Source organism: Perca flavescens, chromosome 14 (genome assembly GCF_004354835.1).
Source record: "Perca flavescens isolate YP-PL-M2 chromosome 14, PFLA_1.0, whole genome shotgun sequence".
NCBI classification, from domain to species: Eukaryota; Metazoa; Chordata; class Actinopteri; order Perciformes; family Percidae; genus Perca; species Perca flavescens.
The window spans coordinates 15184167-15201442 of NC_041344.1; the positions used below are offsets into that span (position 1 = coordinate 15184167).

A 17276-nucleotide genomic window follows, 5' to 3' on the forward strand; every position below is an offset into this window, starting at 1 on the left:
TATGCCCTTATCATTATCTATGTCAAGGAGAGTTTTCTGTACATTTTTATTGTCTTAGTCTGAATACATAAGAATATATTCCATATGTGGAAACCTTAACATCATTGTGTTTTCAAAGTGTCATCACCTGTAGTGGGTCTGAGTGCCTGTGACCTCCTGCAGGCGCTGATGCAGCATGAAGAGCTCGATGGCGTATCGCTCCTCACTCTCAGTGGCCTGCTGCTGGTAGTGAGCTCGGAGACGCTCCATCTCCTGCCTGTGACTTTCCTCCAGCTGGAGCTGCTTCTCTTGCTCTTCAGTCTTCAGCCTTTGTAATTCCTTGGTAAGGAAGGTAGATGGCGCACCAGCCCGCTCCTCCAGATCTGACCCATAGAGAGGGGAAATGTGAAATTAAATATAATAACATATATATATATATATACATATATATATATATATATATATATATATATATATATATATATATATATATATATATATATATATATATATATACATACATACATATATATATATATATATATATATATATATATATGTCTGTATAACATTTTCACCATTGTCTGTTCACATCAATATATTTACAGAGTAGACACCTGCATAAAAAAAAAATAAATCAAGGCTGGGGAGTGTTGCTGTTGACCACAGATGTAAAGATGCTCTACAGAAACCACACACCTGCAAAAGCACAAAGTGAGTGGCACATATTTGACCTAAACCTATATAATATAAATATTGAGGGATACAGAGAACAGAAATAATACTTCAGAATATTTCACTTTGTCTTTTCTTATTACACACCTGTTTTGACTCCGTGACCTGACATTAGGGCTTAACGTTCTTTCCTCCCCCAAATTTTTCATTCAAGAGGATAACTCCATATTTACCTTTACTTGTAGAAGGGTTTGAGCTGGAAATTTGCACATGCAGGTCAGAGATCTCCTTCTCACTGCTGCTCTTCAAGTCATCATATGCCAGCTGCAGCTCCCTCATCTAGGAGACCAACAGATGTATTAGTGTGTTTCTGAAAGCGTTGTTATCCTCCCTTTTCCTCATACTACATACTAATTGTACACAACATGTATGCAATTGTAAAACAATCTACTATGTCTGCAGATTTGTAAGTTTTTACCTTGTTCCCATCAGCCCTCAGCAGAGTCTGGAGCTGTGACAGTCGATAATGTTCCTGCTCAATCCTCTCTCTCACCTGCTGAAGATCTATGTAGAGCTCTACATAAAAGGAAGCAATTTGTCTTTTTTTAGGTTAGGTTAAATTTTAAGGATTTAAAATGGAAAAATTGGATGATTTTCTTTCCGTATAGTTTGAATAAATAAAGTTAGATATTTAATCCATATTATTTAAAAGCCCTTTCGTAAAGTGAATTTAATACTGGCCACAATGCTACTTACACTGGAAATGTGTGTTCACGTATCTTTAATACTTGTTTTATACTGTAATTCAATTTATGTAAGGGACAAATTACCTCTGGCCTCCAGTAGGATGGAGGTGGATTCACTAGTTTCTGGTCTGTCCACTGAAGGGGGAGGTCCGCCTTCTGCTGCAGCACTCTCCAAAAACTCTTCACCAAACATCTTTTGAAAACACTGAGCACAGAACAGAACAGGGAAGGTTAACTGCTATAGTAACTAGTGGCAACACATTAAAGGGGTGACAGAATGCAAAACCGATTTTACCTTGTCATAGTTGAAAAACGACGTGGGTAAATAGGACATACACAGAACCTCAAAATCCCATTGACACCTCTTTCCTCTGCAAATCTCACAATTTGAAACTGCCTCTGAAAACGGGCGACTCTGAACAAAGCTAAAGTTGACATAAACTTCTCAACTCCTTCTTATTTGGCTCTACCTTCTATCTTTGTAACGCCCCAAAATTTACATAGGCCACTAACTGATCTGAGGTCAGTTAGTCTTCTAAATCTTATTCACGCAAATCTCAGAAATTTTATACATTGTTCATCTGCTGTTGCATTACTAAATTCACTTCTGAGACATTTTTATGCGAGAAATCAACTATATAAAGCTGAAATATGGGCCGTTTTACAAAAATGTATGGCTAATTGCAAATTTAGTACGACTGTTCAGGAGCTCCACAGTTTGCCGTGACAGTGGCACAGTGCCTGCCCGGATCGCTGACTTTCTGCCTGGACTGTCAGACTCTGCTGCATGCTGGCTGGAGTTCTCTCAGGAGATACGGAATACTGGCCCAGAGAAAAGGAGTAGATATCAGACAATTGAGCGGGACATGTGGATTTAAATCTGTGGCGCAGTGGACTCGCAATGGGCGGTGTGCAGGAGCTGCCGGTCGGCAGCGGTTCACGGTACGTTAACTTTTTTTTCCCCAACGTGGATCCTCAGGGAACAGTGCCAAACGCATAGGTGTGTGTGTGTGTGTGTGTGTGTTTGTGTGTGGTGGCGGTGGGGGGGGACGTGTGTTGTGTATGTTGTGTGTGTGTGTGTGTGTGTGTGTGTGTGTGTGTGTGTGTGTGTGTGTGTGTGTGTGTGTGTGTGTGTGTGTGCGTGCTAAGCTCAACCAATCAGCATGCAGCTCATCTAAATATTCATGAGCAGAAAAGGCAGAAAAACTCTCATTTCAGTCCAGTCCCATTTAACAGGGTAGCATTATGGCCCAAAAAACAGCAAGAGAGACATTTTCAGCCCAACCAATGTTGCATACCCTATTAGGAGACATAAGGAACAGCGTGAAATACCGTATATAACCATTCTATCACCCCTTTAATAAAATGTGTTCAGAAAACTTCACACATTACAACTATTTGTCTTCAGTAATTACCTGAATGATCTCACTACATTCTTCTGACACAGCTTGTAACATGTTGTGATATTTGAAGACTTTTGGCTCATCTGAAAGAAAAAGAAAAAAAAGTAGAAAATTGGAATTAACTGAATAATTCAAATATTTAATATGTTTCACACAGACTCTGGCAACCAACGGAGTACAAAAACAAAGCTTGATACGTCAGTCATCTGTGTTGATCCATCATGAATCATAAATCAAAAGCTTTGCCACAAACACAAATACACACAAAGGCAACTGTCTACACATCTGCTCACCGTGATCTTTCAGGTTCTGCAGTTTCAGCTCCAGAGTGTGTGTGCGAGCGTCCGAATCCTCCTGCAGCAGCTCGAGCTGGGCGGCGTGGATCTGAGACAGGCTGATGCGCTGGGCCTCCATGTGCAGCCTGCACCCACCCTAACCACAGAAAGAAACATCATCACATTAACATAGTTGGATTAAACCACTTTTTTCCATTATATATATGTACTACATACGTGTATGTTACATAATTTGATTTTATATCGGAGTGTTTGTCTTCATATTCCTTAAAATGTTCAACAACAAAAAAGTTGTAAAAAGCACAAGATACATATTACCTATAATTTATCAAAAATAAATTATGCAACATGCTACATCTATTTGATAATCAGAGGAGATAAATGATTAAATAACACTATTCCACCAATCCTATTTCAACTTCAGGATGAGGTCGGCTATTATCACTTCTGTAACAGAGAACAAAAGGCCAACAGTGAGGCCTCTTTCTCTAGTTATTATTATGCATTAGCACACATTTGTTAGGTTACATAATTATAGAATTGTGATTATGTTACCTCTGATGTCAGATGGTTTTTAAAGTGCACTCTACATTTAAATTAGGCCATATTTAAAACGCTTTGTTATGATACAATCTCCCCATCATCTGACAGTGCAGTGTGGAGAGTCCTTTCAAATCTGCAACCGCTCAGATGTTGCTGCTTAAAACATAATGTTTAGTGCCTAACAGACGGCAGCTGTGTTATGATGAGCCGCTGCTACTCACACATCAACAACAAAAACAGAATCACTTATATGATGAATATGTTTAAGTTTACTAAGAAACATAACCCCTACTAAAGAGAGAATTACTAAAACCTGTAAAATTCATGCAACATTTATTGCAAGAACCACTCGTACAAACACATTTGTTTTTAAAAGGCACAAACTTTTTCTACAGCAAATAACAGAGATTTGGTTTGAGTTTTTTTTTTTTAGGTTTAACTGGCATATTTTGGCCCAGCTACATAGTTGTGGTTGTAGTGTAGTTTTTTACTTTTTAGGTTCTTATTACTCTTGCATAACATGTCTGTCGATGAAACGTGAATTTAAAACAAGTTTGTGCTGTTAAGAGTTTGTTGAATCCAATTTTAGTAAACCTCAAACAAAGTAAGAGATATTTACGATAACAATACTAAAATGTTCTTGCATGAGGCCCATTGTATTTGCGCTCTATGAGCACCTTTTTATTGACCTTTACATCACACTGTATGATATATCAAAGTGACACTGAAAAGCAAAGGGCAGGATGTGAGCTTAAGTGACATTTACATGCTCAGTAGTCTCTCCCTCTTCCTCTGCTCCCTGACACATGGAAGACTCCGTGTGGTGGCCCGTCCCATGTCCTCTCACCTAAATAAGCAAGCAGGAACAAATATTTTTACTTACTGTCTTACATATCCCAGTATAAATCCAGACAAATAAGACATTGATCGACATAAATACACCATGCACCATTATGGATCACTTCCTGAGAGGGAGCAGAAAGTCCCTGTATAGTAAGTGCAGAAGTCATTTTATTATTTGAATGATCGACAACAATTTACAACTCTGAACATCATCTGTTTGCCTTCATTTAAATTTAGTTTCATGTTGTTTATTAAGCTCTTGAAGCAGCTTTATAAGAAGCTGATCCATGTGTATTTGACTATACACAGTACCTCATTAAAAAAAACACCCGCTTTAAGTTCTGTTGTTGATTGTACAAATCTAAAAGGACCTACACAAAACATATATTTAATACAATTAATAATACATTTTTCCCCATGCCACATTTTACAACTATTTTGAAAGACATAAAGACATTAAATGTCTTTCTGGGCCTGTATGTAATGTTCCAACCCAGGAGGTGACAAAAACAATATGAAACACGGGTATGAAATGAGCGAAGGACAGTGTACACTATTTTTTGCCTGGTGTAATTGAGACAGCTTGAAGTGACACAGACACAGAAGTGACTGGGGTAAAATGGCTTCTCACCTCAAACCCTTCACTCCCTGCAGGATGGAAAAAAACTAGAATGTACACATTTCTACACAATGGCAATGATACAAAGCAATCAGAAGACTGTGGGTGATTGTTTCTTTTTTTGGTTGTTGTTTTCAGCCTTTCACAAACCAACGTCAAATTTAGATTATAAATATTGTATAGTGTTCCTTTAAAAGTAGAAATGAGCAGAATATCGATGGAGTCTTGACACTTCACCATAATATGCAGGATGTACTGTGTGTGCATTTTCTCTTCTGTGGTATTCTTCCCACAGTAACAGAATGAATGTCCCCGAATGGTCTGCACAAACTTAAAAACATATGGCTATATTTTTACAAAACAGTATGACTATGCAGCTCAGTGCTTCCTTGGAGAGCAAGGCTGCAGACACTCAGGCAATTTGCAATCATGACCGAGAAAACATGTCAGTGCTGAAATGCCTCAGTCATGCTCTGTTCAGTGCAAGATTTCCATCTGGCTATGGATGCAATATGCACATTTTTGATGAACCCAATAACAATGTCAAACATCACAGCATTAATTGTGAGTGGGATATATTTGAAGCATGTGCTTTCAACTACACTTTCTTTTGTCGTGCACATGTTTTTGAAAACCCTTTAATCACTCAATGAAACATGTAATTTAATCAGAGCTAAAAAGGAAGAGAGAAAAGCAGCGACTGGAGAGCGGTGCGGTACATGCATGCGAGTGCCTACCTGTTTGTTGATATAGTCTTTGCCTCCGTCTCCCGAGTACCCATCAGTGGAGTCCTCCTTACCGGCCCTCTCTTGTGAACATGACATAACCTGGCTCTCCATCGGAGGCTGCATCTCCTGCTCTGCAGCACTTGTTGCTCTCTCTTCCTCCCCCACTGCCTCCTCTTCCTCCTCCCTTTGTTTTTCTTCTCTGCAGTCTGAAAGAACGGTGCCCAGTTTGCGCTCCTGCTTGGACCTCTGCCGTCTCTTGCGCCTGCTTGACCCTGAGGCTGCGGGCTTGTGCAGGGAGGATCTTTCTTCAACAGGTCCCTCCCCCGAGGATTGGACTGCCGCTGGAGATTGAGTCTGTGAAAGCCTCTGGAGCTCCAGGGTTTGCCGAAAGCAGTCTCTCTCGGATTCAGCTGCCTGCAAGAAGGACTGAAGAGCCTTTATCTCCTCTTGCAAAGATTGAATCTGAAGGTGATGATCCTCAAAAGAACAAACTGGCTCAACGGCTTGTTCTTCTTGCTGGAGCTTAGCTTTTCTCTGGGCACCATGCCCCCTGGATTGCTTTCTCATAATCTCTTGCTTCTTTTCTAGTTCTTTTCCTAGGCTTTCATTCTGTGCAATGACCTTCACATTTACTTGTCTCACTTTCGTCAGCTCTTCTTCCAGCTGCCCCACTTTGTTCTCTGTTAACATCAGTTGCTCTGTAACTTCGGAAAGCCTCCCAGCAAGGCTTTCCTTCTCACTCAAAGTAACATTAAGCTTCTCCATTAGCTCAGTCGTATCTTTTTCTATCACAGTGGTCTCCCATCTATCTGTATTTGTGTCCTCCAATTTGATATCTCTGCTGCTCTCCTTCAGCTCCCGAATCTGTGACTGAAGGCTGGTGATTTTTGCCTCGAACTCAAGTGTCTCCTTCAGGGTTCTCTCTTCTAACTGTGTCTTCGCCCCAATAAGACATGTGTACTCCTCCTTCAGCTCTTGATAGTTTACCTCAAAATTCTTCTCAGCAAAAGAGAAAGTAGTCCTCTGCTTTTCAATTTCCTCATGAAGCTTAACTACTTGTTGCTGCATTTGATTGTTCTCTGCTGTGAGTGTCTCAATTTTCAGAATTTTGGAGTCCAACTCTTCTTTTAAAGTGTTACTAGATTCTATCAATGTCCCTTTTTCCAATTCCTGCTCCTTCCATTTGTTTTCCCAACATTGTTCTTTCTCTTTTGTCTGGTTTTCAAGCACCTCTGTCTTTTTTAGTAATGACTGAATATTGTTTTCCATTCGAGCTTGTTCTTCTCCTCCCTTTCTCAGTTCCTCAAGCTCTACCTGAAGCTCTTGAAGCTGCTGGACAAGCTCATCTGCTTTGGGGCTGTGCAAAGCAAGATTTAGATCTTCCTTCAGTCCAAGAATTTGGTGAAAAAGCTCATCTCGCTCTGTGGCAAAACTTGCCTTCTCTCTTTGTAACAAACGCAGCTCTTCTTCAAAACCAATGCGCAGCTCATCCAGCGCTTTCTCGTGTTTGATAGCGGCTTCGTTGAGAAGGTTTTCTGTGTGCCGGAAGCTCACCCTTTGCAATTCTTCCCTAAGAAGGGTTAGCTCTTCCTCATGGCTAAACAGAAGCTGAGTCCTTAGTCGTTCCAGCTCTGCTTCCTGTGACTCTGCCATGCGGTCAAGCACAGCATCTTTCTCCCTCTCCAGCATCTCCAACTTAATCTTGTAATTGGTTATTTCTGAATCGTGTTTTATTTCTACTTCCTGTGCCGCTTCCTGAGCAGCAGCCAGCTCACTCTTCAGATTGTCAATTGTCTCCTGGAGGCGCTGCAGTTCCCCTTTTTGGCTTTCCTGAGAGATAAGACTGTGGGAGACCTGCTCCACTTTTTCTTTAGCAGAACGGAGATCTTTGAGGAGATCCTCAACCTTGGCCTGCAGGTTGAACTTCTCTTGGTTGACTTGGCTAAGCTCACGACTGGTTTTGTCGTGCATTGCTTGGGATTGCTCTAATGTCTCTTGAAGCTCCCTAATCTTATCATTGAGTGTGTCCACCTCAACACTAACAGTGGAGCTTTGAGACAGTTGTTGTGCTTTTAGAAGCTCAAGCTCAGTGCGATGTTGCTCGGTCATTTGCTCCACTTTCGCTGCATGCTGCAAATTAACCTCATGCTTCATCTGGACTATTTGCTTGCCGTACATCTCATCCAGCTCTGCCCTGAGAAGTTCGAGCTTCCTCACAGTCTCTTCCTGCATTTGTTGGATGGTGTCACTCTCAGACAGGCTGCCCTGGTGATAACGCTTTTGCAGGTCCTCTACTGTGCCCATGAGCTGCATGATTTCATTAGATGACATCCGCTCTTTCTGTCTGGAGGTTGCAAGTTCCCCCTTACAGCTTTCTAACTCCACTCGCTCTCTCTCCAATTCTAATTTACAACTCTCTAGTTCGCTTTTACAGCTTTCTAAGTGAGACTTACTGCTATCCAACTCATCCATGCATCTTTCAAGCTCTGACTCTTTTGCAGCCATTCGCTGTTGGAGGTCACTCAGGCTTTTTTCGGAAGATTCCAGCTCATCCTCGAGCTGTGTAAGAGAGCAGTCGCGTTCTGAAAGGACTCTTTCTTGCTCTGCAATAATCAGGTCTTTCTCATCGGATGGGTCTAAAATATTTTCATCAGTAGTCCGTCCTACATGAGCAAGTTCCTCTCTGAGCAGGGATAATGACAGCTCTTGTTCGGTTATTATTGCAGTTTGCTCTGAAATGAACAGATTTTTATCTTTCAGTGTTTGTGAAAACGACTCCTCCGCCATCCTTAACTCCGTCAGGGACTGCTTCTGACTCAAAATAACTTTTTCTTGTTCTGCAATTAGCAGGTCCTTTTCATTTATCCTTTGTGTGAATGATTCTTCTGATCTTCTCCCTGACTAAAAAGAAAAACAATTATTAGAAATGCAGGGGCAACATCAAGCACATATTGTGCAACCACTTACATTTAACAAATTTTGTCTAAAAGATGTCTGCAAGATCACACTAGGCAACTTCTTACCATCTCCATCTCACTGAGCTTGTGCTGGAGCTCCTCCAGCTGCGGTTGGTACTGCATGAGCTGCTGCCTGGCCTGCAGAAGATCAGCTGCTGTGCTGCTGTGGCTGGTGTTCCTCAGCGTCTCACCCGCCTGCAGCTGTGATTATTCCATACACAAATTAATTTCTAATTGAATACATGGATAGCAAGTAGTAGAACAAAATAATAATAATAATGTAATGACATGTAGTGGCTAGGAAGTGTAGACTAGAATAGCTAATATAAGATAGTAGTTAAGACTGAAGTTAAAACTTGAGTTCCCACCTGTTGGAACTGAATATGTAGTTTTTGGCTTTGCTCGGTCAGTTCCAGGAATTCTTTCATGATCTCGTCTTTCTCTTCACGAGCCTGCTGAAGGTTAGCTGTGAGCTGGGTGATGATGCAATCTCGCTGCTTCAGAGCAGCCTCAAAGTCCTGCAGCTTGAAAAGTAAAAGTAAAATGCAGTTGTGTAAAATCACCTAATAGACAGCATTAATGAGATAGAGCAGAAAAGAAAATGGATATTGACAAAGCTCAAAAACAGCATTAAAATAAACATACTTGTTGGGCTGAACTTAGGTGTTATGAAGAAGCAAGGAATGTGCTGATTTTTAAGGCTACAGAGCATTGTGATGGCATTTAGAGATACAGGATGAAAAATTATTTGAAGGTGGTAATATAACCATGTATTATTTAAAACCAAATGCAAGATGCATTCATGTGTAAATATGTTAGCCATCCTTGAGCAAAAGAATTATTTGCACATTCACACTCACGACACCATCCTGAAAATAATTCAAATTAAACCCCTTTCAAAGTTTTTATTAGAATGGTAAAATAATGTGGTATTCAGAAAAGTTAAAATCTCGACCCTGTGTATTTTCTAAATGCACTGGCAGAAGTTTAGCCTTAATGTACAAAAGAAGAAAAGAAGAAGAAGAAGAAGAAGAAGAAGAAGAAGAAGAAGAAGAGTATGACCTATAATAAAGTAATCAAACATGTACCTGCTGCACTCCCTCTGTGCCAAAGGCAGCCCTGATTTCTTCCAGCTCTCTACTCAGCTCCTCCACTGCCTGGGTCTTGGCAGCGAGTGCATCCTCCATTGTACCTCCCTTTGTCACCTGTTGAAGGGGCTCCCCCTCCTCCTGAACAGGAAAATCCGCAGTTTTTACAGGGTTTGCGGAAAAGCCTTCAAGATGAGGTTTCAAGAATGAGCTTAGCAATTAGTCACCGTAGAGCGACAACAGTTAGTTACAAAAACCAGGAGCCACATGAAGAAATGTGTAGTAAATGTGTTAATGTTATTAATTCTTTTTTTGTCCTTGCTGGATCTTCCTTAAAAACTAAAGATTGCTGTGGCCAAAACCAGCTTTACAGATACTGGTCAAAATGCGAAATCAATAACCCAAAGCAGTTTAGGAAAACTCTGTCTACGTTAGTTTTATAAGTGGGAGTTATTAAGGTAGCAAGGTAATTCCAGTATGCTAAATACCTAAAATACTCTCAATGAAAATAATTTTGTAGGTCTAGCAAAGTTAAAGGTGCTGTAGGTAGGACTGCGAAGATCCAGGACTCAACAACTTCTCAGTCCCTCCCCCCTTTCTGCTAAAGCCCAAAACGGTCTTCTAAGCCCCTCCCCCCCCGAAAGGAGAATGAATGTGTGTGCATGAGCAGTGATTGACACGCAGTAACACACCCCCCCTGGCCCTGATTGGTGCATCTGAACAGGGAGCGGTGGATTTTTGCAAATCACACTACAGGCTGTAGGTGGTGCCAGAGGTGCCAGATTTTTTTTAAATTACTTGCTTCATGTAGTTCTACTCGAACATAGGGTCAGTTTCAGCAAATATGACAAAGTTAGTTTTATAAGTCTTACCTACTGCACCTTTAAGTCTGTTCTTCAAAACATTTCTCCTTTCCCAGTTTGCTTGATTTTTGCAGATCATCACTGTCTGATTGCAGACAGATCTGATTGATAAGGGTTCTCAAAGTAATTAAAGGGACAAAGTGATGCCAACAATTGATTTTTTTTTGCAAGATAATTAGGAATACAATCTTCAGTTGTAGAACACTGTTCAAATATTGCTGTAATTTTGTCCCTTAGATTCCCTACTAAAACTATAAAAAGTATCTGATCTGTTTCAATGCCCAAAATCTGCAAAATTCACAAAAATTGAAAAGGGAACAGAAATGCTTTCGTAACACTGTTATTACACTCTTACTTTAAAGGATACAGACATTTGCAATGTGGCTGAATACTGATTGTAATAATAATACCAGGTTTCATCCCACACAAAAGGAAGAAAATCTATTTCATTAATATAATTTGGATGGCTAATTTAAAAGTTATCATAGCACTTATATATTATAATAATAGTTCAGTCTATAGATTAGTTCACGTACCAATAGTCTTTCTTCACATCTCACTGTAATTCTTCCAGCAGTCAGCATGGCACTTTGCTCCCCATCTTTCCAAACTGTAATGATCAGCACCTCTCTGGTTTCTGTCTCCTCCGTTCCAAAATCACCTCAGTGAAACTAAAGAGAGCAGCTCTTTGTGTGACACCCCGTCCTCTATCCTCCTCACAGTCCTTTCCCTTCTTTTCCATCATTCACCTGATTCTCTTTGAGCTATAACAGCTAATTTACACTTCTAAAATGTCACGAAGCCCTGTTCGATCCGAAAATCCACAGCCATTTGTTCTTTCAAAATTGTCATTCATAACATAATGACAAACACAGTACAGCTTCAAATACCCAACACTTCTGTAGGTACATAGTCAAGTGAGCGCAGCGTAAAACAGGCTTAGTTAGTAGGTTACAGGAAATTTTCCAGAGGACTAACATATAGACAAACAGGCAGCCAGTGGGTTAGCTAGCGAAAGCAGAGCCAAAAGAGCTGCTTGATCAGATTACTGTACCCAAATAAAATCCTTCGAAGGCATCCTTAAGTTCTCTGTCATTTCATCATGGCACCCATTTACCTGTCAGTGAAGCATTAAGATTTGGGAGTTGTGACAGAAAAGTAATTTCAGAAGTCATTATTGGATAGATTTGTACTGCTAAAGTCTGATGATTTCTGTTCTTGACAAACATAGTGCAATGTCGGTTTTAGTATTGGTCGAAAATCACATTTAAATTATCCTCTTACCAATTTAGATTTTCATATTTAGTTTCAATTTTAAATAGTCTTTCTTTCTCAGACAACACATGTTTTAATGTTTTAAAATGTAGTAACGGCATAGCATAACAGCAGAAAAATCAGCAAGAAGAGTTTGTAGAACTTTTGATGATAGGGGTTTTTAATAGTGCCATTGTTACAAGCATGATTGTTTGTCTTTTATTTGACTAATAATAACTTTATTTACTCAGCATCTTTTATATACAAAATATACAAAAAAAAATACAATAACAAATAAACAAAAAACTCAAAGTGCAGTAGGCCCTACTCAGAGATGCTTCAATGTGCAAGTTGCATCAGTCTAAACGTGGCATTGTGAAAAACTTTTGGAGTTACCATAAAATCAAAAGGGAGAAAAGATACATATTTTCAGAAGGGTCATCTCACCTCTGTGGAATAATCTTCAGCAGTAGTGGACACTTCACTTTCCGGCTGCAATAGAGAAGATCAGGAGAATTTCATTAATACTGAATGTAGAAAACTATCAGGATATATGAGCAAAGTAAACTAAGGTATTTCAATCATAACACAAGACAACTTAATATAGTCATTACAGTTCCAGAAGTCTTCCGTTGTTTGGTCCAACATAAAATGCACATGATAAAATGTTCAATCATAAGAATTTGAAACAATGCCTGCCTTATGTCTTATTTCTGTAGGCAATCAGCATTAAAATATGGGCCTAACCTACTTCTGTCACACTTTATTACTCCGACAAAGTAATGACGGACATTATTTAAATCTATTTTCAAGTTAATTTTGGGGTCATAAATTGAAACTGTATGGGACCCAGAACAGGAGGGAAATGACAGGTTTGTCTTCAATTGATTGCAGAACTGAAACATCAACTCAAACTGAACAGCGACGGGCACAAAGAAGAATATCGGCCAAGTGACATGAACGTTTTATTACAACCTTGTTGATGAGAGAGCTTGATGCAAAGTTTACTTGCAGATGCTGATGTCTAATGAGTCAACATTCTTGTATTTGTAATTACTTATACTGTGAAAGACTTGAGCTGTTGTGTTTCCACAGCAACCAGTTCCTGCTCCCAAAAAGCTGTGCCACTAGAAAATCTCTGAAGAGAATCAAACTCCATGAGCAGTAGAACTGGGATGACAACGACTATGTGAAAAAAAAAAAAAAAAAAATCATAAGGGAGAACAAATCATTTAACTTTAAACGGTGATATCATTCATCTACATAAATCATTTATAGTTACTGCGCTGTACATGGCTCAGTCTCTTAAAAAGGTACAAGTTTCATTTGTTAGGGATACATAACAGCTCCCATCCATGCAGCAGAAAAATACCGCATGTCCTACAGCCTTTTGTAGCAGAGAGGATTGTGGGTCGCTCCCAAGGTAAAAGACTCGCCTTGCAACAAAACATTCAATCAACCTTAAGGTCTGCTAAAAAGTGTTGCAAGGCCACAGAAATTGGTCATCTCAACCTGTTTAAAGGCAATTGTCTGTTTCCATGGCAACCAGTAGTTTTGTGGGCACAAATGTACAGTGGGTTCAGGGAAAGAGTGGCTGCACAGAGCCAATAAAAAGAGACTGAGAGGGCTCGAATGATGAAAAAAAAAAAAATGTGTAAGAGCCCTCAGGTCTGTGCATATGTTTCAAACTGTTTTGGAATAGCTGAATTTCTGTTAAATATTTATTTATCAGATTGAGAATAGTGAATAGAATTCATTGCAGGTTTGCAAGGTCATGTATGTTTGTAAAGCTTACAGACCAAATGTCAATTATCCGTTCAAAGGTTTTTATGTGAAAAAACAAACATTAAATTGGCCGACCATTCTTTGGATTACAACAAGCAGGCTGGGTTTGCAAGGGCTGCAGTAGTATGTGTGGATATGAAATGATTTTGTAGAATGCATCAACAATGGATTTTTATCCCTGTGTTGTTAAGTTTCAAATAGCATGTTTGATGAAGTTATCGGTCAGTAATGTATTATGCAAAGGAAGAATTTAGCATATAAAGGTTAGACCGAATCCCCAGCACAACCAAAGCATTTGAGAAGTTTGTGATTTTTTTTATTTTTTAAATACACACCCAACAACCAAACTGAGTATCCTCTGCAAATTTACCATCAAAGCAGCACTGCACCAACTTATACAACCCAAGTATCCCTGCTGGAGTCTTATAACGCAGCACAGTAGTTGACTATTCATCAAAGCAAATTGTTAACATTACAGGATGTTCTTATCATTTACTGCAGTTTTCCAGTGCTCTCCTCAAACATCATAGCATAAAGTCTGTAGTCTCCTCCAAGCAAAATGTCTCAAAATACAATACCACAAATACCAACTAGATGCATGCATCAAAACAAATCTCATAGAGTATTAAAGGCATTTTGAGAAGTCCAAACTTTACTCTTAGGACACAAAGTCAAAAGATACATTTCTTTTTTTCAAGAGGTACCGGTCTCAGATCAGGCTAGATTTAGTCTGTTGTTAGATTTTGGGGAATTTGGTCAAATTGTGAGAATCCCTAATTTCCTGATAATTTTATAAGAAAGTTCATAGTTGAAACTTTGTAATTCAGTACCAATTACAGGGAAAATGGCTTTTCTTTTAAATAATTGCTCCAATAAAACCAGAATTAGTAATAATTCATTTGCTATTGGAAATTTTATTTTTCATATATATATTTTTTTTTTTTATTTGATTTCTGTCTTCTGGTCTCACAAATACAAATCACGTGGAGAAATAACACTATTAACCAAAAACAGTACACACAAACAAATATCTACATATTATCTCAGTAAAGAGCTTATCTACCCTTCTCCCAGGCTTTCTCAAGAAAACTGGCAAATTTATACATTTCACATGTGAACAGCAATCCTTTAAGTATCATCTATATTTACAAAATCAATTATTAATATTTAATATATGTTGAAGTGTATGCTTGCTTGTAGACAAATGTCATGCAAACATTTTATTTCAACAAAGTGTAATTGCTCAATGATTAGATTTTTTTTTTATCTGTTCAGGTTAAATTGTGTGGCTCAATAATGCCATACATCTCCACCTGCACTATTTTCATTTAATAAACACTGAATTTTAAAATTCTGAAAACAATTACTTTAACAAATATTTGTTTAATGATTCTTTCATGCTAAAATTCCTACATCACTGCTTTGTGCTCCCAGTGAGACTGGTTGTCATGACAGCTACAGCAGACTCATTAAGCTCCAGGAACAAAACACTGGAGAGGACAATGATCCATGAGATAGTTGGGTATGAATAATTCTTTTTAAAATGATTACAATACCAATCATGTTCAAACCAGTTCTGAATTTTTCTCTCTCTCTCTCTCTCTCTCTCTCTCTCTCTCTCTCTCTCTCTCTCTCTCTCCTGCTTTAATATTTTTAAAGTAATTCCTTAAGCAACAATACCAGAAATCCACTGGTTTCACCTCAAATGTGAATATTTTCTAGTTTTCTTTGTCTTCTTTGATAGTAAACTAAATATCTCTAGGTTTGACCTGGGCTTGAATACATTTGAATGGGCATTTTTTTGTATGTGCTGACATTTCCTAGATTAAACTATTCAGTGATAAATAAGAGAAAATAATGACAAAATTAGTTATTTGCTTTCACTCTATGATAGAGGTCGACCGATTAATCGGTAGGCCGATTTTTTGGGCATTTTTTTACATAATCGGCATGGCCAATATCAAGCCGATTAATATGCAAGCGCATCTGCGGGCAGCCTGGTGTTGTTGTTGTGGAACACGTGTTCGACGCTAGCTGCCCCTACAGTCAATTACCAGCAGAGTGAGCAGACCTCACCCAGTGCCTAAGGAAGGAGCTGTTCCTCGGAGAAAACGGTATGGATTAAATTCTTAAAGTCCTATATATTTAATGAAAAACGTATGACATGTTACTGCCAACTTCGAGAAAAAACATGAATAGGCGACATGACGTTCGGGTACTTTAGATATTAATAGCTGTCATGTCATGCTGTCATGTCACAATAATTAAGCTAGAATTTTGCAATCACAGACAGTGGATCTGAGACTTCTTTATTATTTGTTCTGTTTGTGTGTCTATATTTGATAGGGTTGTCAACTCAATGCAGAGAAAGAAGTTGTAGTTAAAAGAGACCACCGCACCATAGGCTAGTGAAGGACTGGCTTTGCTTTGCTAGCGTCGTTGCTAGGGTTGGTACAGAGTAGACCCGCTGCTAATACGGCACCTGTGCCTAACGACCCGTATCTACCGGACCGAATAGCAACGCGGATTTCTGTGAGTCATTTCGGCGCCACTGATATGCCTGCGTTGCTCTCTGATGCTCGAAAACGAATGTTAGAATAACAGAAACATCGCAGCATGTGACGCTAGTTAACATTACACTCGTCAGCAGCTAATGTTTGCCTACCGTTAGCTAGCAGATGGATTAAACACAATTAAAATGCTGACAGCTAAACGGTGTAAAGTGTGATTTATTTCACTGTATATGATCCAACAGCAGTTAATGTTAACCTACCGTTAGCTAGCAGATGGATTAAACGCGATTAAAATGCTGACAGCTAAACGGTGTAAAGTGTGATTTATTTCACTGTATATGATCCAACAGCAGTATGTTAAGCAGTGTGCAGCTGCCGTTGTCTACTTGTCTGAAGAACAACACAGACGGTGCGTCGCGGTGCATTCAAAGTTGTTGTAAAATACCCTTTTGCCATGGTGGTTGTTTTTGTCGTTCAACAGCAATTTCCTATTGAAATCCATTATTGTTATAGTTATTACATTATTATTAAATCATTTAATTTTGACCATATGGCCTAAAGTTGTTTTCACCCCTTTTGCGATAATTAGGTTTTGTCCATTTGGCGTTGTCTGTCAACAAACAAAACAAACCAAAAAATACATGTTTCAGGACAGTTTTTGGGAAGATGATAGAAACGTTTTTAGCCTTGTATCACTTACAATACACTGAATTATTAGCTGATTTATAAAACAAATGTTAGATTTTATATCTATACCTATCTATAAAATGACTTGAAGAAGATACTATACAAAAATACTAACTTAACCTTGTATTTTCCCCCTTTTTTAGTCATTAAGTCTGATGGCTGAAAAGAAAACCACCCCCTTATGGCAGCGCTTCACCCAGCCAACACCAAAACAAAGAAATGCTGCTGGTTGCTACTGTGTGTTAGCAATACTATTGTTAAAATGGTTAATTTATTTTATTGTTCTCAGATGTTTGA

The 17276-nt window shown here is 38.9% G+C and overlaps 1 protein-coding gene across 7 annotated transcripts in view; it reads right to left on the bottom strand.

Annotated features, from left to right (window-relative positions):
* akap9 (A kinase (PRKA) anchor protein 9) overlaps positions 1-17276 on the bottom strand; it is a 67428-nt gene that overhangs the window by 41610 nt on the left and 8542 nt on the right. For 5 of the 7 annotated variants that reach the window (XM_028596789.1, XM_028596791.1, XM_028596793.1 and 2 more), the window contains exons 3-15: positions 12442-12486; positions 11795-11857; positions 9878-10018; positions 9158-9313; positions 8856-8990; positions 5842-8733; positions 4409-4489; positions 3097-3235; positions 2816-2886; positions 1485-1605; positions 1133-1230; positions 888-993; positions 128-362 (exon numbers count right to left, since the gene is read on the bottom strand). In XM_028596789.1, coding sequence (XP_028452590.1) covers positions 128-362; positions 888-993; positions 1133-1230; positions 1485-1605; positions 2816-2886; positions 3097-3235; positions 4409-4489; positions 5842-8733; positions 8856-8990; positions 9158-9313; positions 9878-10018; positions 11795-11857; positions 12442-12486 — 4283 coding nt within the window. Of the gene's footprint in view, positions 1-127; positions 363-887; positions 994-1132; positions 1231-1484; positions 1606-2815; positions 2887-3096; positions 3236-4408; positions 4490-5841; positions 8734-8855; positions 8991-9157; positions 9314-9877; positions 10019-11794; positions 11858-12441; positions 12487-13051; positions 13070-17276 lie in introns of those variants that run through there. The other 2 variants (XM_028596794.1, XM_028596792.1) reach the window with 2 other exon arrangements.